The 21,723-nt window shown below is 38.7% G+C and overlaps 1 protein-coding gene across 1 annotated transcript in view; it reads left to right on the top strand.

The window, feature by feature from the left end:
• The window catches only part of rtn4rl1b (reticulon 4 receptor-like 1b), a 247,043-nt gene extending 237,313 nt beyond the window's left edge, over positions 1-9,730 (top strand). The window contains exons 2-3 of the mRNA XM_041797752.1: positions 993-1,444; positions 6,990-9,730. Of these exons, the coding sequence (XP_041653686.1) occupies positions 993-1,444; positions 6,990-7,883 (1,346 nt within the window). The 3' untranslated portion in view covers positions 7,884-9,730. The remainder of the gene's footprint in view (positions 1-992; positions 1,445-6,989) is intronic.
• The last annotated feature ends 11,993 nt before the right edge of the window (positions 9,731-21,723 follow it).

The raw sequence follows: 21,723 nt of genomic DNA, 5'->3' as shown, positions 1-21,723 counted from the left end.
TCAATTGTTTCTGTTGCTAGTGGCTAATGCTATCTGCTACATTTTCTGTTTTGTATTCCACAATTCATTATGACTGGGCTGTTACAACCAATGGCAGGCTGTGCCATCGTTGCATACTTTTTCAAACTGTGCATGTATATCCTAGAGGAGACGGCCTGAAAAGCTCCTAATGAAGAGAAAGAGATGTGGCCCTCTGTGTCTCTGCAGACAGGAACTGCTTTGAATAATGGCACAAATAAATCTAACTATAAAAAGTACAAGGACTTTTTTGTAAATATGTAGATATTTTTGAAGACTTCTTGTCACAGAATGATTGCTTTTTCACCTTTTGGTTCCCAAGACATGGGAGAACAAGATTTGGGTTAGAAGTTTTATTCATTATTGTGTGCACATAAAATACTTTGAATTTCTGTTCACTTTTTTTTCTTTTGTCTTTATAGTTCCACAGCTTTTATACAATTCAAGAAAAATTACAGCAGCACACATATTCTTGAAGCCCAGGTTGTCCTATAAAAAAGATGTTTAGAGATTGACTGTGCACCACAGGGTTGATGTTTTACAAGCTTTCACAAAAGTAAGTCCAGGCAAGAGAAAATGGTTAGACAAAATAGCTTAGGGTTACGGCCTGCCTCAGCAGCCCTTTACAATAGTTTAAAGTTGGGTTGAAAAAGCATTTCCACTCAGAACTCGAGGGGTAATGTCACTAGGTCCAATTTATATTGTTTGTGTGCTACACAAACACATGTGAGCACTGTCTGTGTTGTTAGTTTGATGATGCTGCAAGAGTCTTCTTGTTATTTGTGCTTTTCAGGAACAAAATCTATACATGCAGTTTAAATGAACCCTGTACTCAATAGATTTTTCTTTTTCTCTCCCTGTCTTTGTGTGTGTGTTTTGTTGATTTATGTCTGTAATCTTTCTCAACCTCTCTCTCTCTCTCTTGCTCAACCTTTGTTTGTGTGTATGTCTGTCTGTGTTTGTGCTATCTGCAGGCTGCGGGCTGGAGTTCCTGTTGGTTCTCTGTGGGCTCGAATTTTCCTGGTCCTGCCCCCGTCACTGCATCTGCTACACTGCACCCAGCACTGTCTCCTGCCAAGCCCACAACTTCCTGTCTGTACCCGAAGGCATTCCTCCTGACAGCGAACGCATCTTTTTACAGAACAACAAGATCCACCGCTTACTCCGGGGTCACTTCAGTTCCAACACGGTCACTCTCTGGATATACTCTAATAACATCACGTACATCGAGCCCTCCACCTTCCACGGTTTCACATTGCTCGAAGAGCTGGATCTGGGAGACAACCGCCACCTGCGCTCCCTGGCTGAAGATACTTTTCATGGGTTGAGCCGGCTTAATGCGCTACATCTGTACCGATGTGGACTCAGTTCCCTCCCTAATGACATCTTCAAAGGCCTCAGAAACCTGCAGTATCTTTACCTACAGGTAAACGAGAGGAACTTAAATTTAATTTGAAGTAGCAAATTAACTTTTGCAACTTTATTCCTTTACAAAACATGTAGCCTTATTTCTGAACTGCATTCAAGAACAGTGGTGTGCGGGGGGGGGGCTGGTCACCCCCCCTTGTGGCCCAATTGTTGAAAAACATACGCTAAAGTGCCCTCTTGAGAGGCAAAACGTGCACTAAAGTGCCCTCTTGGGAGGCAAAACATGAGCTAAAGTGCCCTCTTGGGAGCTAAAAAGTGTGCTGAAGTGCCTTCCTGGTTGACAAAACACACTAACTGCCCTCTTGGGTGGAAAAAACACACTAAATTGCCTTCTTGGGTGGAAAAACACACTAAACTCCAGAAGACCATTAGGACCAAGAAATACTTTGAAACAGTACTGTTGCAATGACCTTTATGTTGGGCCTTTTCTTGATCTATACTGAGCCAGAACTACTAGTATATCTCACAGAACCAGTTTGAATTATCTGGTGCTAACATGGTGTTAAAATGCACTAGAATACAGGAAATGGCATCTACTTAATTGAAAATGTTCTGGGGGAAGACCCCCAGACCCCCTAGGGATTTATTTATTTATTTCTGTGTGTTCTTCACAGTCCAATGTTGAATCTACACAGTTCTTGTGGATGCTGATCCTGACTACAAACTAACTTGAGTAGTCTGTCTAGTTAGTCTGTTGTAAGGCTATATAATGTGCTACTTGTATAACAAATATACATGTCTAAAGTGCCCTCAAAAACATGCGAAACTTAGTGCCCTCTTCAGTGGCAAGAACGCGCTGTATGTGTCCTTTTTTTCTTATCGCCCCTGCCCTTGAAAAACTCTGTGCACGCCACTGTTCAAGAATATTTTCTGCCCATTAAATTAAGTCACTGTTATAGCAAAATTAGGTCATTCAATTCCACCATCGTCTTTGTCCCAGTCTACAAGCACCAGGGGAAACAACTGTTTTTTTTTTTTCTCAAAAGTCTGTGTGAGTTTGCTACAGAAGGTAGTGCTATATGACCCCTTAAAGACAGTTACTATTGGACCTGTCATTCAGTTGACCATTTAAGCTACATACCAAAAAGAAATAAATAAACATACAGAAAACTGGTTGTGCACTGAACAGTGCAAACATTGACAACTTTACAGCTCTGGGGTCTCAATTCTAAAATAGTGCAAAGTAGGTCTGTGACCAAAAAACATGATATGGCAGTATATCTTCATATATCCTACTCCTTACTGATTTGTACACAAATATAAAAGTTACAGAATCGATATGGCTGCAGATGCTATTGTCAGTTACAAAATATGCATCACCTCTACTGCATTCAATTACAAAGCCAGAGCAGATTATCAGATGCATGATGTAGTGTACACTTGAAATTTAAAAAAAAAAACAGCATACAGAGAAGTCTAACTAGAGCCAGTGTTTTGTCAATTTCTGCAACCCATCCAAATGTGCTATTTTGCATTTGTGTGCATGGGTAAATGGTTAGGATTAGGTTGGTAAAGATACAGTGACTGTCACTGCCCAGGCCATTGCTCATCACTCAGGAAACTCCCGATAACCCTCAAATCATCTCAAATATATCACCTACCTGAGTGCCTTACCCTAAACCTAACCATTTGGGACTTTTCCTATCCTTAACTTAACTTAACCCAAACCCTTCGACATATGGTCAGTAGGCTTCACACCTAAGCCTAACCTTAGATGTATGGACAGCTAGACTCTGCTATTGTTTTATGCTGCAGTAGCATTTTTTGACAAAGCAGCACAAATAATCAGAACACCAAAACTAAAGACAAAGACAGTGTATTATTTCAGGTTTCTTTCAACACCAGGACATCTGGAGTTGATAATGAGATATGCAAAATGCAAGCTGTGCAAAAAAAAGGTAAAATACTGTAGCAACAACTCAGCTTGTTACACCAGAGCCTGTTTATGTTATCTAAGCACTGCAATACACTGTAAAATCAAAATTCCCCCAACTTGTAAGTGGGTCCAGAAGATGACAAACATAACTCGTATACTTTATTTTTTTAAGACGTGAGCCCATACAGTTTAGCTCAGTGGCTTTCAAACTTCTTTGCCCAAGGCACAGCTACGATCAAGCTAAAATCTCACTATATCCATATCCATGCAAAATAGCCCCTTTAACACATCTTACAGTATCTTTTTTTGTTGTATTGTTGTTGTTGTAGTAATAAATTGCACAAATCTCCAAGGCACACCTTGACTTGCCACACAATTTAAGAACCAATGGTTTAGCTAATAAGAAAGGCTTCAGACAGTTGCTTTAATGCAGAAGCTTTTTAAATGCATAATCAATGCAGAATGTAAATATGTTATAAATCTAATACAGTGTAATTACTATGTAATATGACGAACAAGCGCTGCTCAGCTCCGATCATCTCTGCTGTTTACTTCTTGTTTAGAATTGAGAACAGCACCTCAGAAGGTGTATTTACTAAACAGAAAGTTTACATTTTATTTTCATTCATACATTTCTAATGATGAGAGAGAAATTCATTTAAAAGTGAACTTATTCATCCTGAAAGCAGTCCCAGAATGCCTATGTGTGGTGGGATCCAAGGATGTGCTAACTCTTACATTTAGGAGTGCACCTCTAAATGTATTTCCCCCTAACCTGACACGCCAAGCTTCAATAGGAAACGTTTGAGAAAAGGCAGAGGATTTGAAAAAAACTCGGAGTGTGATTGGATGAATGTTCTGTCTATCACATCTCTACGGGCCAGTAAGAGCAACAAAACATGTGATGTAGCTGCTATCACTGCGCGTGCGCAGCTAGTGAGGAATAACATGAAATATGGTGACTATAAGTCCTCAAATTTTGTCATTTTTGAAAAGAAAACAACTCACTGCTGTTCTTTGTTCTTCTTTTAACAAAGAAATGTTGTCAAGTTCTGATAAAACTGGCACTTTAGCAGCATCCACGCTAATCTCTTCCTCCATAATTGCACCAGCTCTTGCTGCTGCTTGTTTACGTCAGGACTCTGCTGCCCCGAAGTACCACCCCTCGTCGCTATGGTGGCATTTTAATGAACAGAGTCCTCAATTCAAAACAAGAAGCATTGAGAAGGAGGCCTCCGAGGTGGATGGTACTGGAAATGCCGTGTGGGTGTTTCTCTGTCTTGAAAACCTAAGGTGATATTAGAGATACTATAAGAATGAAACAATATACTATATAACCTAGACATGGTCACTTTTGGAAGTATATTTTATTGTACTGCATCTTTAAACCCTTCTCTCTGGTTCAATAAAGAAACTGCAGTGCCTAGGTCTAAGGCAGAAAGCAAATACACATTCTTGCAAATGCAAATGGGAAAACAGAGAGGGCCATTTGAATTTGTGCTTGTATTTATTAATAGCTAAGGGATTACAAACAGAATATTTTTTAATTTACTCAATCACTAAATTCAAATTTTTTAAAGTGCAGGATCTCTAAAACTCTGCAAAGACAACAAAGAAAATTTAACTCTGAGGAATTATATGCAGGAAATGTTTATTATCCCAAACCATTATGTCTCGCAATGTGTATTACATCATTGCCCCTGTATCCTACTGCGTACGTATCATACTCTGAGACTGCCCTATAGCGCATAGTCAGACTAAAGTATGCACGCAGGTATTGGTGTGCACCAAAAACAATATAAATGTATTAAATTGTGTACATGCACGCCTTCACCAAATGTTCTTTATAAATCCCAGTCCACCTGGAAATGTGCACACATAGACCAGCCTTCCATTCAGCACTCTATACGTCTACATTCAGTCATAAACGCTCAATGCAAACCTCCATATGAATGAAAACACGACAAAATGAGCTGACAGAACAAAAGTTTCCAGTGATGAATCACAACTGCAACCGGAAGGAAAGAAAATAAACATTCTGACACTGAAAATGTAGGTGTTTATGAATGAAAGAGCAGTTAGGTATACTCATTGTTGTTTGTTATGGCAGAATGGGTCACAGACAGAAGAAAAGACAGACTGAAACCACATTGCTGCTGTTTTCACAGGCTCCTCCTGTTGTAGTAAAGAATCCACCATTTATCACTACACACAAGTTTTACTGCAGTTTATATTTGTTTGGAGGACCCATATTGATTTCTTCACATAATGTCAGAGTGCCCACATCAGGTAGCAATATTTCCCCTTTTACAGGATATCATGAAAGAGAAGTTTGATCTGTGAGCAAAAGGTTTTGTTTTTTTTTTTCATTTTGTTACTTACTATTGCATTCTGTAAAGTTCAATCTGCACCACAACTGATTTTGATAAAAGGTTCTAATTGAGTAAGAGCTATACAGGCAGTTAACATGGGAAATATCTGAATGATTACTGGCACTTTGGTGCAGTTTGTTCACACTTTTGGCTGTGTGGATGTCTATATCAAACTATCAAGTTATGGTGCAGTTAATGCAGTCAGAGTAAGTGAAGGTGAGACTTTGTTAATGAAATGCTTGACAGGGTTTTATTATGATGAAACTTAATATATTTTCATATTGGTACAATATTGCTCACATGGTACACTAAGAAAAACTGTCTGCTTATCTCAACATGGATTGTGGGATAAAGTTTGATATTGAGACATGTTTCAGTAAAAAAAAATATATCTGGCTTTAATTTACCACTTCATCATGTGTGTCATCAAATTCCCCCTTTCTCTAAATTGCAAGAACACATGGGTCATAGTTTCACATACTGTGGGAAGTGGAGAATGCCAGTCTCAGGCCAGTTTTGTACATGTTTTTAATGAGACCCCTGTATGTTACATACAAACGCTATATTTTACTTTTGCTAGAAATTTGATACATACTATCAGTAATGCTCACAATGATATCTGAAAGAGGATGATTAAAAACAGTTTCATCTAAAAATTGTTGCTATCCAACTTCTAGGTCAAAGCCTAGCATGGTAATAGTGGAGCATGCAGACCACCTAGGCCAGTTTTGGGATGACTGAGGTGCATACTGTATATGCAAAGTTACATCAATCTCCAACCAAATTATCTGTCGACATAGTGTGTCAAACTAGCATGTTTACAGGTATCTTAAAAGTTCAGTTTTAGATGGACTAACACAATAAACCATCTTTTTGATCATCATAAAAATGCACTGACAGTCCAGTCAGTGTCTCTGCTACCTCAGTGCTTTGATTGACAAGCTGGCAGTTGCATTTTACATCAGCAAATAGCCTTTGTCTAGCATTTTTCATCTACAGTGTCTGAGTCAGAATTGTTCCACACATCACTGCTCAGATGTCATAGTATCATGATTATCCATTCAGCACTGTTTTCTGCTTTTCAGGAAGCAGAAAGGCATGCAATAAGTCAGATGGACGGTGCATCTTAGGAACACTTTGCACTGGAGTGCAGGCACAGTCTGAGAGCCACTGAGAGTTTCCAGTTGAACAGATGATAATGCAATGAAACATTCCCACATATTCACAAAATCTATTACTGTGAGGAAAAAGTGTTCATATAATCTTGTGTTTGTGTGCCCTTTGTATCTCTACAGGATAACCATCTGAAGTTCCTGCAGGATGACACATTTATGGACCTCCACAACCTGAGCCATCTGTTTCTGCATGGAAACCGTTTGTGGAGCGTCAACCAGAACACCTTCAGAGGCCTTCGAGCCTTGGACCGACTGCTCCTGCACCAAAACCAGATCGAGTGGGTTGACCGTCTGGCCTTCCATGACCTGAAACGTCTCACCACCCTCTACCTGTTCAATAACTCCCTGATACAGCTGTCTGGACAGTGCCTGGATACTTTGCCTGCTTTGGAATACCTGCGCCTCAACGACAACCCCTGGTCATGCGACTGCAAGGCCCTGTCTCTGTGGGAATGGTTAAAACGTTTCCGAGGTTCAACATCTTCAGTGGGTTGCCAGACACCAGCTGAAATGTATGGAAAAGACCTCAAGGAACTGCGCAAAGAGGACTTTCCCAACTGTTCGCCAACTGCTCCTAACTCTGAGTCTAGAGCCCAAACTAACAATTTATCTGGTACGGTGAATCCGTCCATGAATCGTGGAGTAGTGGTAGGCTCTGGAGGGCAGACCCACTTAGTCCAGCCGTCGAGACCTGGTCGTTCTCGGAACTGCACAAAGCCTCGCACCAGGGGGAGCAAGGGGAAGGGTGACAACGAGGTTCACCACTCAAAGGAGGTCATGGCAGACAAGGAGGATTCCTCCCCAGATTTCACAGAGGGGGGGAAACATGACCACACATCCCCAGATGGCACCGTCACAAGGAGGAAGCACAAGTGCACCCCCCGGACCACTGTCCGCCCCCCTAGTGGGGTTCAGCAAGCCAACAATAGGGCAACCTTATCCCAGTCTTTACTACACATCCCTGCCCTTTTTGTGGCCTTTTTAACAACAAATATTCACAACATTCTCCGCTGACCTTCAGAGGGTTTGGCTAACTGCAAAGACACAGCCCTCAGACCCTCTCTAGCTCCTGCACTACAAGGCCTGTGTGTCATTTATGTATGTGTGTGAGTGTGATTTTATGTGTAAATGTTGTGTAGGGAGCTTTACTGTTCAGACTCAAACAGGCATCAGAGCATCAAACATTACAACAGGAAGACCCATAGCACAAACATTACAGCAGAAAGACTCATAGCACAAAAGTCAAAGGGAGAGAAAGAGGACAGAAAGGTTAATGCGACCAAGCTTGCACTGCCACTTACGCTAGTTTGACTTCATTTCATGTCTTCATATATATATTCTAAATTCTTGCCCTCAACCAGAGCTCCAACAACCAAAATGTGGTGAAAATTTAAAAAAAAAAAAAAAAAAGGAGGTGATGACAGAGCAAGTGGCTAGTAAGTTAGCTAGCTCTGAGATGGATGAGCTAGGCACTCTGTTTAGCTTTAATTTCAGTTGAGAGTTTGTAAATTACTATCAAAAAAAGTTCAATATTGAACCTTGACATTTCCTCATCCTCTCTGCATAATGTATTTTCTTTTGTTTTGTATGCTAACATGATTTCAAGAATGTTTCTCATAAACTAGGAGGTAAAGTGTTAGCATGGCAATAAAATGTCAGTCTTTTTCAGACATAAGAATGTGCCCGTCTCTCAACGAATACAAATCTACAGCCATTGATGTTTTTACAACCAACAGCTAGTTAGTTTGTACAAAGTATGAGGCAGTGGCACATGCTAACAGCTACTTTCTGCTACTGCCAAACGATGGCTTTTTCAGGTATCATACCAACAATCCTTTCCATTTACCTACTTCTCATTGGTATCACATTAAACACGCAAATCTGCTTCCATTCTCACCTCTCTCCTTCTGTGCAACTAAATATTAAGCTGCTAATTGTTTCAAGATAATGAGAACTGCCATGCCCTAATTTCATTTGCTTGGAAAACAATGTGCATCTCTGGGAGATCAAGCTGTGAATATTGAAGAGTCTGTCTATATCTTGTGTCAGATGTTGTTCATATGATTTTTGTAAGGCACAAAACGGACCTAAAGAGACAGATCCCCCCCCCCGCTGCAGGGCCAAAAGGAGCCTTAGAGGTCTAAGGGTCAAACAGGGCTTTCTCAGTTTCTCACTGAGGTTGTTCTGAACTGATCTCTCCTCTGGGAGGGAAAAACCTTCCTCTCTGAGAATATGAGGAACACATTTTTTTCTTGATCATTGAACTTCAAAAGGAATACCGAGACAAGACTTGAGGAAAAAATGTGTGTGTACATTCAATGACTTGTGATCAATAAAAGATAAAAAAAAAAAGCACACTGACAGGAGCATGGAGAACAGGGATCATGTTAACTGATGTGGGGATCCAAGAACAAGACAATCGCTTCTGAAATAATAAGATGCCGTAGAACGTGGATTTAAAAGATGAACAAATACGGGACATCCTACTTCAGGAGCTTTTGTGCCTCTCTTGAATCTACTGATAGGATGGTGTTTGTATCAATGATGTAAACTGTACCAGTAACAAGAAGACATGAGGACTTCTTGCAGTGCTGATATTAATCATTTCCTGTATAACTATCAGAAAAACAATATCAGTGACATTGATGATGATAACAGGGTTATCTGCTCCTCTTGTCGGGAGGAGTCTTTTGACTTTTTTGATTTCCTGGTGGTTTGTTTATTTACGTATTTTTCATGTTATATTTTTAGAGCCATTTTTTGTTAATGCACAACTATTCACCTCCATATTACCCGTTCGACTGTATGCCTATTCATCTTCCTTATTTGCCATAATTTGATTGTTCAGTAAGTTATCATCAGAAAACGACAGTACAAAAATGTTTATAAAGATATTAAAATCTATATCTTCTTATGTCTACCCGTGTTGGTCTGGTTCTGTTTATTGTTTCTTTAAATGGGGCTTGTTTGGAGAAAGTGCTCTATTCCCCTGTTTCATGCTTTTTTTCGATTTAATTCATCTAAAGCAGAAATTGATCCTGTTTCTTCCTCTATTTGCACTCTAGTTTGTTTCTCCTAATCAGAACCTGAACAAAACTGCCTCCTACAAACTGACTCTTCCCGCACACATGTATGATTTATGTGCAGTTTACCTTGTAAACATTAGACTATCGGCAATAAATAATTTAAAAAAGAAATAATACAAAGAGAAAACGAGGGAAAAAAATTCCTAACCAAAAAGGGAAAAAAAAGAACATTTAAAACTGACATTGAGACCACTGTGATATATTACAGTTCAATAAATCATTGAAACAGCACTAAGGATATTAATGAAAGTGTCACAAGGGATCTGTAGATATTCCAGGCTATTATTATTATTAATGGGCCTTTAGAACATAAATCCCATTTCCTCTTCTTTAAATTCACCTTCCACGGTAGAAATTGATCCTGAAGTAAGTGTTCCATTAGACTTTTTTCTCCCCAAATTCTGTTCAATGATAAATGAGCAGCAAAGGAATGGTTATATGCATGGATGAGAGTGCTTTGTAATTATGTTTAAACTGATGGCAAGTCCAGCATCTGGTGTTTGATGCTCATCCGCTCACCAGCAGCAGATTCCCCTCCCGGCTAATTCCAACACCCACCTAATAAATGCTCTCACACCTTCCTTACATAAGCCTCTAAAATGAGCCTTTTTATATGCAGGGTCTAGCATTTTGAAGATGGAAGAGCTAAAAAACCTGTGAAAATCAAAGAAAACTGAATAATGCTACAATCAATTTTATAACACTAAATTTTTACATTAGTTTGCTTTGGCTTATGACCACATCCTGAATCTTGTTTTTTTTTTTCTTTTCTTTTTGGTTCTATGAAAAATCAAGCACCTTTTGAAGGTATGCAACAATTTAAATATTATTGTAGCAGATATCAAATATCATGACTAAATACATTGTTTAATAATGACTCTCTAAAAAGTAAGTGAAGTCAAACTCTTAGAACTGACAGGCAACACTGGGTTTCTCGTCTTTTTTGTTTCTTTTCTGTTTTGTGAATAACTTTCAATTTTATTTCATGTGGGAAATTAAGAATGGGTTTAAGCTGTTGAAACAGCACCAGACTGTCTTATAGTATTAAATGTACCACTCCTGAGGTGAAGGTGAAGCAGTTACTGTGTCACCTTTGAAAGGTGTCGCAAAGAAGTAATGATGTCGACTTGTAGCTCTACAGGACTCAAAAGCAGACTTAGACCCATGAACTTGAATGAATTTAGCCTTTGAAGTTTATTAAAATGTGACCAATATAAACAAGTCATATGAAGCCTGGGCTCACCACTCACCAAAACGATCCAGAACTAACTAAGCTGAAGGCCTGGGAGAAAACCTAGCAGGTGAGCTTATGTCTCCAGTCATGAAAACCAGTCCTTTCCTTCTGCTGTCTGTCTCATTTCTTTAATTAAATGGATTTGAATGGTAAGTGTAATAGAGCTTATAAAGTACTTTTCTGGTTGTCTCAGTACTCAGTGTTTTTAACAATACAGATCACACTCGACCATTCACACGCATTCACTCCACGATCACACTGATGGTGAAGGCTGTTATGTAGAGTGAAAATTGGTATGCAATACGATACATGACAAAGTATGATACGATATGATGCAGTTCAATACTGCATGACTCCATACAATACGGTACAACATGACATTATACAATACAATATGATATTATACTTTAGGATATGATATATTACAATTATATATAATATGATACATAATTGTACAACGATGTAATACAATACCATATATTATAATACAACAGATTATGATACAATATAATACCATACAATACGACACAATAAAATACAAAACCGCACAGTACAAATCAATACAGTACAATGCGTTACGATACAATACGATACGCTACAACACAATACACTACAACACGATACGATACAACATAATATGATACAACACGGTACGATACAATACCACACAATACAATATGACAGTACAAAGTGATACGATCTAATCTGATATGATACAATACAGTACAAAGCAATACGATATAATACAACACGATAAGATGCGATGTGATACGATTTTGTAGAACACAACACGATACAAAATCTGGTACGATAGGATATAATATGATAAGATATGATATGATACAATACCACACAATACAAAACAATATCACACAATACAAACGATACAGTACAAAGCAATACGATATGAGACGATACAATAAGATAAGATGCGATGTGATACGATCTGATCTGATAGAACACAATGACATATAAAATCTGGTATCATAGGATATGATATGATATGATATGATATGATACAATACCACACAGTACAAAACAATTTCACAAAATACAATATGATACAGTACAATATGATACAATATGATATGATGCAATGTGATACGAAACAATACGTTACAATACGATACGATACAATACGAAACAGTACCAAACAATACAATACGATACAGTACAAAGCAATACAATATGATACTATACGATATGATGCAATGTGATACAATACAATACGTTACAATATGATACAATACAATATGAAACAGTACCAAACAATACAATACGATAAAGTACAAAGTAATACAATATGATACTATACGATAAGATGCGATGTGATCCAAACTGATCCATTACATTACAATACGAAATCTGGTACAATACGATATGATATGATACGTAACGATATGATACAATACCACAGAATACAAAACATTATCACAAAATACAATATGATACAGTAAGCAATGTAGCACCACATTATGTAATAATGCCGCAATATGTAATAATGTAATAAATTTTCAATTCGTTACATAATAACGCTGCATTTTGTAAGCCACTAAGCAGTTAGGGTTAGGGCAAGGCAGTAGGGTATACCCTTGAGCCCACCTTAGGTCCTAGGGTTAAGGTTAGGTGTTTAGTCTAGAGCCCTGAAGGGGGGTTAGGTTTAGGCATAAGTCACTAAGCGGTTAGAGTTAGGGCAAGGTAGTTGGGTAGGGCATACCCTGGAGCCCACACTAAGTCCTATGGTTGGGGTTATTACATAATCCAGCATTATTACATAATGTGGCGCTACAAGCAATACGATACAATATGATACAATACGATATGATACGATACGATATGATGTGATACCATACGATACAACACAACCCAATACAATACGATACAGTACAAAACAATACGATATGATACAATACGATGTGATCTGATATGATGTGATGTGATATGATATGATACAATACCACACAATTCAATACAAAACATTACAAAGTGATACGATATGATACAGTACGTTTCAACGCAATGTGATACGATACGATACGACACAATAAAGATACACTGAGATACGATATGATTTCACACAATACAATATGATCCAACACAATATAATACAATATGACATAATACAATACAATACAACACAATAAAATACAATACAAAAATATATGATAAGACACAATACTATGTGAAAAGATACAATGCAGTACGATACAATTGGCTGACTCTACCTGCTGAGCCAGAGTTGCCCCCAGTTCACACTTCAATTTAGGCCATATAACATTATCCTTTCTGGGTTTTGTTGCTCTCAACTCTGTACTCACACTGATTGAAGAGTGCTTCATTCAGCGTGTTTATGTTTCACTCAGAGGCTCAAACATGTTTCATACTCCCTCTCCAACTGCTGGGCCTGCAATTAAATGGGTAAAGAAAGAGAGACAGTCCTACCGACACAGGGACGCTTTATATAGAGGCCTAATGGTCAAGTTTTGTTGCAGTAAGTATAAATCAAAGAAAACCAAAGGACTCTCAAAACTGAAGAAAAGGCTTTGATTGGTCCAAAATACTTCCATAAAATAAGAACTTAATCATCTTTGGACTGTATATTTGAATGTACATCATCCCTGTAATGACTGCAGGAGTCAGAGCTCAGAGTTAGGGGTTGGAGATGAGGTGATGCAGTCTGATGAGGGACAGAGGATGTATGGCCAAACCACTTTGATCTGAGAAACTAGTGCTCAGTGTGACATTTACTAGATGTCTACTCTGAATGTCTCATCATATGGGCTACCTTTAATCTTTTGGTTTAATGGCACCAAAGACCTCATAAACTATGTTATATGAAGTTTCCCAGACTACAGTACCATTCATGATAATTCCAAAGTCATCTAAGTATTCCTATCCTATTTCTGTTTTCATGTTTGAATGAGCTGAATGAGATGTTAAATGATACACAGGAAACACATGAGGCATTTCTGCATCCATTTGTTTCTATTTGCAGGAGCTGATGGGGTGTGGACTCTCTCTCTAATAAACTTGTTCATATGCACATCCATCACTGTAGTTTAGAAGGAAAAGGGGACCCATGCACAGAGTGGAGAACTTCATAAATCTTGAGGTAGCAATTGCTTATTTGTTAAGCCTGCAACAGTGGTAAATTGATTTATGTTTTTTTTTTTTTGTTGTTGTTTTTTTTTGCATTTTATATACTCCTTTATTCTGCATTAACTGAAAGTGAGGTAGAAGTTGAGAGGAAATTGAACTTGTCTTTGGAGGCTGAAACAGTTCACTTATCTTTAAACTGATTTATTTCAATTACTGATGTAGTAGCTCTGTAAAGTAAAAGTTTATTTAGGGTGTGGAACCACCTTGATTAGTATGCATAGCAATATAAAGATAGCTCAAGGTCAGTACAGCATTAGTTTTCCTTAAGGGCTTACTATACAACTACAACAGTTCTGACTAAAACAAAAACAAGCTGAGTGACTCACCATCCTATCAGTGTGAGCACAGAGCTGAGAACAACAACCCGAGAGGGAGTTCGACTTTCATTTGTTTTAAAAAGATAAGGTTTTTGCATGCTGAATCAGTGATTTTCATCCAAAATTTCCACATTAAAAAAGAAAAATAATCTTATGTTGTGCCTGTCATGTTTACACACCCACTGTAAAACTTTCATCTGTCTTTATTTTTCCAGATCAGGTTTATCAGCATATGCCGGTTCTGCACTTCACCAGGTCGACCTTGGTACTGCTCTGGCCTCCTGATGGCCATCGTCCAGGCCTGTGCCAGGCTCATGCTTTATCTCTCCAGGGTGCCCAGGACCAGCCTACAACATCCTTGGCACCCAGTATACAGTGGGCTGGATCAGGACTGGGAAAGAGCAGCCGTTCCCGTATCAATCAGCCTACCTCTCCAATCCCTGCTGTCCTGAGCAGGTCTGCAGTGGGCACATGGACTTGCCAAAATTTCCCAAAAATGCACCACAGTCAAAAAAACAGCTCATGCCATGGTAATTCTTAGCACTTGGGGAACGGAGAGCTAAAATGCTGAACTACATTGGCTTTTTACTGAAAAGGAGCAATGCCAGCAGAAAAACAACAGGCCCTCATTTCCATTTAATTGTCTCTGTAAACAAATATCTGCAATGTACAGCTAACAAGCCACATTAGACAAATGACACTTGAGACAAAAAAACCCTGCTTGGTTCTGTTTATAAAACCAATCAGCAGTTAGATTCCCTCACTGCCAGAAAAAGTATCAGAAAGGATCAAACCAAACTACAAACAAAAACATGCAATTAATAGTTTGTTTTCTTACAATCTTGAGGAGAGACCTTACAAAGTTTGTCTTTTTACTTTTTATAAAGCTGCATCTTGATAGAAGAAAATCTTCCTGGAAGTAATTTATGCTAATTGCTGGCTTCACCAAAACTAAAGGAAAATGAACTAACCTGCATTCCCAGAGGTGTAAGGCATCTAACCAACAATGATAAATGATGATTGCAGGGGTGTTCTGAGATTGATTATACCATTAAGTGTTCAATAAATAAAATCATTGGTCACAAACAGGAGAAGACAATTAGCTTAGCTGAACATAGCCTGTGTCTAAAATAACACCCTATGTCTTATAATGTGCACTCTACAGTGGATATAACACGTTGTAGTGCTGTCCATAGGTATGACTTCGTCAGCAAATCTTTCTGCTAATTAAAAGGTTTTTTGGGGGGTTTGTTTGTTTGTTTTTTTTATAAAACTCAGAACCTGGCTATGTTAAATGAAAATGAAGTTGTTGTTATTTATACCCTCAACAGAGCCCAAGCCTCCACATATTATCATTTTGTTCAGTAGTTATTATGAGAACTGTTCTATGTCTGTTTAATGTCCACTAAAAATAAAGCAACACAAGTAAACACAAATTTACTCTGAATTAAGTTGTAAGAGCCTTAAAGAGTGTTCACTCAAACTGATAACTTCACCCTGGGATTACAGTTGGCAGCGCTAACACCCACTGTGTGTCTTCATACATCAGAAGACTGATTATAAAACATAAATACAGTGTTAGGAAGCGAATGCTGGATATTAAGATGTCTCAGGAAGCCAAACTACTTAATAGAGACTGTCTGGTCCCTGGTGATCTTTCACTGAAGACACCGAAGTGAAAGTGAAGAGATTTTTTTCTGAGTCAGATCGACTTCAAACACCAGAACCCAAACCAGGGCAACCAGATGACAGAGCTCAGTGGGTGGGTCATGTTCCCAGTTTCACATCCTATGCTCTCTTCTTTTTTTTTCAGCTAAATTACATTTTTTAACTACAACAACTTATTCTTTATCAAATTTAGTGAAAGAAGAAAGTTTTCAGGCAGTATTGATTACTCTTTAATTGCCCCCTTATGGTCAAGTATACATGTTAAATGAGGTGAAGGCTGCTTTTTGTTATCAAATGCCAAACTAAATGGATTTGTCAACAGATTTTTGGTTACAAAATATAATTATCTTTACCTGGAAATGTAAATAACCATCTTAAAGGTCACATATTTACGGAAGAGTATTAGGGCCACTGAAAATAAAAATTTTTGAGACAAATTTTTTTTTTTTCAGTTGTGAGAAAAAATACAGAATTCTGAGATTAAAGTCAGAATTCTGAGTTTAAAGTCAGAATTCTGAGATTAAAGTCAGAATTCTGAGAAAAAGTAAGAATTCTGAGAAAAAAGTCAGAAATCTGAGAAAAAAGTCAGAATTCTGGGATTAAAGTCAGAGTTCTGAGTTTAAAGTCAGAATTCTAAGATTAAAGTCAGAATTCTGAGAAAAAGTAAGAATTCCGAGAAAAAAGTCAGAATTCTGAGTTTAAAGTCAGAATTCTGACTTTAATCGAATATATTATATTCGAGTGGGTCATGATTACTGCAGTGACAGATAATTGTAGTTATTGCTTTTTAAAGGGCACTCTTTGTTCCAAAGATAATACGTGATTGTTGAGATTTCTCCATACTGTGCTGTTGTGTTTTTAATGTGTTTTGTGACTTTGTATGGTTGCTACATTGTTCAGATCTCTCTTCAAAAAGAAATTTACACTCAATTTGACTTCTTGGCTCTAACTAACGCAATAAAAACATCAATAAAAATGTAAAATTTATATTCCATGTTATGTTTTGGTGTCAGCCCAGCGTTGGGTGCTTTTGTCGGTTCAACATCAGGTTTTGATGTCAGCCCAACAGCAGGATCAGTTCAGTGTCTGGTTTCTGTGTCAGGACTGTCAGGCTGTGTTTGATTTATTTGTTTAGAGAGACATATAAACCCATAATCCATTACAAATAAGTAATCTGAAAATGCCATTCATTTTGGAAAGTAAATCTTGAGGTCTAAATTGAACTCTTTAATTTTTCAACTCTGTCTTTAAAATCACTAGGAATCAGTTGAATACAGATAACAGTGGTAAACCTTTATTTTACTGTTGAAGCTTAACTATCAAAGACAAGCATGTGAAGATAAGCAGCTGAGATACTTAACAGCTGTACTGATCATTCTTGTCAGTGGAGTGTTGCACTGAATAGTTTGGTTTTCTCAGCTTTAGGTAAATTAGGATCTGACTCATCAACTCTCGTCTGACTCGGCCCAGTTATTTTCTGGTACATTAAAGGCAGGGACATAATTGTAATTGTCTGGCTGCAGAGGAAATGTAGGAGCGATCAGCATACAGCCAGGACCCAGTTCAGCTGGAGGAAGATCCTCTGAGTAAAAGCAGGTAGGCTGTGCTGTTAGAAGCCGGAGCCAAAGAAAACTCGGCTGCATAATTAAAAGAGCGAACGAGCAGAAATGGGTCCTAAAACGTGGAATGTGGTATCATTAAGAAAATGAGAGGAGCGGAAGGCTACAGCATATCAGTAATTGAACGGTTAGAGGGAGGGGAACTGGCAGAGATTCACCAGGGAGAGAAATGACACACAAAGGGAACACAGCCGAGTACATGATACCACAAAACGAGAAGAAAGCAAAGAAACAATAAGAAATACATTATAAAAGAAGTGTTTGCTACTCTACAACCCTACAGGATTTTTGTATGAATGTATCATACATGTAAATAGAAAAAGCAGGCAGTGTATTACACATCACCACAACATAGGTCTCCCAATATAGAAGCGGCATGATAGATTCACATCACTTATTCATGCGTGAGAGGCAGCATGTTGACTCATGCAAAGGTGTGACAGTATTGAGGAAACATTGCTCCCTGACAGAAATCCCCTCCCGAAACATGCAGCCTTTGACTATCTGTGCCTATTTCTTGGCTTTTTAATTGACTCACTGTCACTTCTGTGTTGCTTTAATTAAAACCAAGCAATTAGAAAATTAAAAAGGAGATGAGGAAAGTGGGTGAGCTGGGAAGGGAGACTGCACACGCGGGGACATGATAATTAAGAGCCACAGACACACCACGAAATGCCACAACACTTGCGCCTATTCCCCCTCCTTCTGAGTCCCACTCTCCCCACTCAATCACAAAGCTAATATCACCTCTTTCTCCATAAAACCCTTTTCTTATTCCAGCTCTTTTATTTTGTCTATTTATTTAGCTTAAAATCCCCCCAGAGCGCTGCTGTGCTCCACTTCTTCAAACCAAGCAGCATGCATACTAAACTGAGAGGACTCGAGCCGCCCAAGGCCACAACACCACCTGCATGGATTAAAGACTGGCTAATCCTCTCATGTTTGACCTCAAGACAGACGGAATATGCAGAAAAAATACTGAAAGTCAGCACGCCATGTTTCTCCATAACAATACAAATAGGTTGAAACATTTTTGTGGGAGTAGGAGCAGGAGGAAGGGGCTGGTTAGAGCACTTTTACTTTTCATGAATCATATTTCCTTACTGCTGGTTTTACATAATGCTGACTGTAATACTTTCAGAAGTCATTTAGTTTGAGCTGATTTACAAGAAAACTTCAGCTTTATTTTAGAATAGTAAAATGAATTTAATCAAAATACATCTTGGTATTTTTTCCTGCTTGTTGTGACAAAAATATTGTTATTGTTGGAGGAAATAAGTTAACAAGGGGCCCAACAGGGAAAGAGAGAAATAAACAATCAAAAATTGCTGTCATCACTAACTAATCAAATTATCATGACAGCACAACTTAGGGGGAAAGGCCAGTCCACAATTGTGTATATAATTATTACCTTTTCTTTCTTCTGAAACTTGCTGCAACCTGCAAAGACTGGCCGGTGCCAAGACACACTGTCATAACCGCACCGTACCTGATCCTACTGAAAATTCAACCTTATTCATTGTGTACAGTAAGTGACTGCTTCATGGCTCACAACGCCCTGTGATGCATAAAGGAGCAGGCCAGGCCAGGAAGGGCCATTAGACCATCTCTCCCCTCTCATTTAACCATAATCCTGCAGTCAGAGACAGCAGGGCTTTACTGGGAAGTAGAATAATAACCTTATGGAGTTCTGGTTTGATTGAGAAGATTCCTCATTTAAAGAAAACGAGTAGCCTGCAGAGCAACTCCCTAACTGTGTCCAAGGAAGCCCATAAGGGGGAAGAGCTTCTTCGGCTCTGCCAACCTGGGGCCCTAGGAAGCAGGGGCGTAGCTAGGGATTTTATCTCCCCAGAAAGAATATTACAAAGGGCCCCCCTTAGCCGGCTAGCCAAGCAATGAATGTTGTGTCATTTTTACCAGTATCTATGCATTTTAATGTATTTTTGAACCATCATTTCTTCATTTATGAGCAATATTTTTACTATGGTTAAATTTAATTAATTTACTCACATTATTTTGCATTGCTGGACTACAATATTTGGACGTTTTAAAGGGAGGAGTAGCCCCAGTAATCCCTAATACACTTAGGGCGCACTCACACTAGGCCATCCGTACCGTGCTGTATTCTAACCTTGCTGAAGCTCACTTCACCTCACCCACACTGCTCAACGCATCCAGGCCTGGGCACGGATACATCACGCGGCGACTTCATCACAAGGAGAATCCACCAATGATGAACTTAAACGTGTTGATGACTCAGTATATGTAAGTGTTGTTTTTTTAGGCTGTAAAATAACTGGAGTCATTTCACCTAACCTGGGATCAGTAGCTAGCTTAACTATACAGAGCACAGTGAGGAGAGTGAGAGAAAGCAGTTCATAGTGGAGAGTCATTGCTCACAGCATATAATCTGGAACCTGATCAGAGTTCCAGGCACTTCTGCTGAATGAAACCCAGACTTTTTAACTCGTATGAGCCCCTACAGTCATTTTTCTGCGTGTCCGTGTACCATCTGAACCCTCTGGCATTCCTTTATGTGTTATGAACTGTGCCATCTCTCTGCGTATGTTTGGATGACTTTCTGTGCTGCGCCAAACAAGCTCTCATGTCATAGGACAGCCTGTGTCCAGAGCAGGACTAAATGTTCAGTTAAAAGTTTTTTTACCGTGATGAGAGAATTTTAACCATCTGATGAGAGCTGGAAGTGAAAACGCCACAGGATTAATAAACGATGTTCCATTCAAACGTCAGCAAACAAGATCACAATTTCACTTCTTGATGATATGAAATAGAATTAAAGGTTAGTTAATAGAGTGGATGATAGTATGGCATCATAATTTTATATTCAGAGAGGTTAAATCAGCCGTATGATTAACCCCGGCACCCACTTGTCCACGTATTTGGCAGACTCTCCTTCACGCACGGAGGATGAAAGGTGTTTGTTATCCTGTGAGCAGCTGTTTGTGACTCAAACAAGGGATCCAGCAGAATGGGGTCATAGTGGAGCTGTGCAAAGTTAAATTCTTCAGCTCTGATAAAATCTTTGTAACTTGTTGAAATACAATGAGACAAAGTATACAGATCACTCGCTATCTCTCTAGAAAAAATTCTGCTGTCTCTAGCATGCAGCTGCTGCCTGGTGTGCTCTCTGCGCTCTGAAGCGGGTCCTTTTGTTGTTACTTCACATTCCCACACTTGTGCTCCTTCATTTGCATCTGTGCCGTGCGCAGGCCCAGCTCGTCCCTCTGTGCCGGGGCCGCAAAGCGTGCCGCACCAAAGCATGGAACGATTGCACTCACACTAGCTAAACATACCGGACTTTAGGCTGAAACGGTTCCAGGCACAGTACGGATGGTCTAGTGTGAGTGCGCCCACAGAGGTTTTTCCAACCCTGATGATGCCAAAAGACCTGAAATGGTTTCTGAATTAAGTCAGTGTTGCATAAGTTGAGACGGGCCAGACAGAGTTTATTGATGTCAGATTTCCATAATAATCAATGAGGGAAACTTGAAACTAGTTCAAAGGCTAAGGAGAATAAACTAGGTCATCTTTAGTTAATTTAGTTTGACAATATATGTCTTAACTAATTTTTAATATCCTTTTCAAGTTTTTTTTTATTTCTTCTTTTTTATATGTGCATGACTGTTTAGTTATACAACAATCTCTTGACTAAACTAAATTAGATGGCATTTTCCATACTCTTTTACATTTCTATCATTGTTTTATTTTCCAAACTAAAGGCCTCTTAGCAATGTCATGGGGTTTTAGTTA

Source organism: Cheilinus undulatus, linkage group 2 (assembly GCF_018320785.1).
Source record: "Cheilinus undulatus linkage group 2, ASM1832078v1, whole genome shotgun sequence".
Lineage (NCBI taxonomy): Eukaryota > Metazoa > Chordata > Actinopteri > Labriformes > Labridae > Cheilinus > Cheilinus undulatus.
The sequence above is the reverse complement of the archived record's forward strand: the minus strand, read 5'-3'. Positions and strand labels throughout refer to the sequence as shown.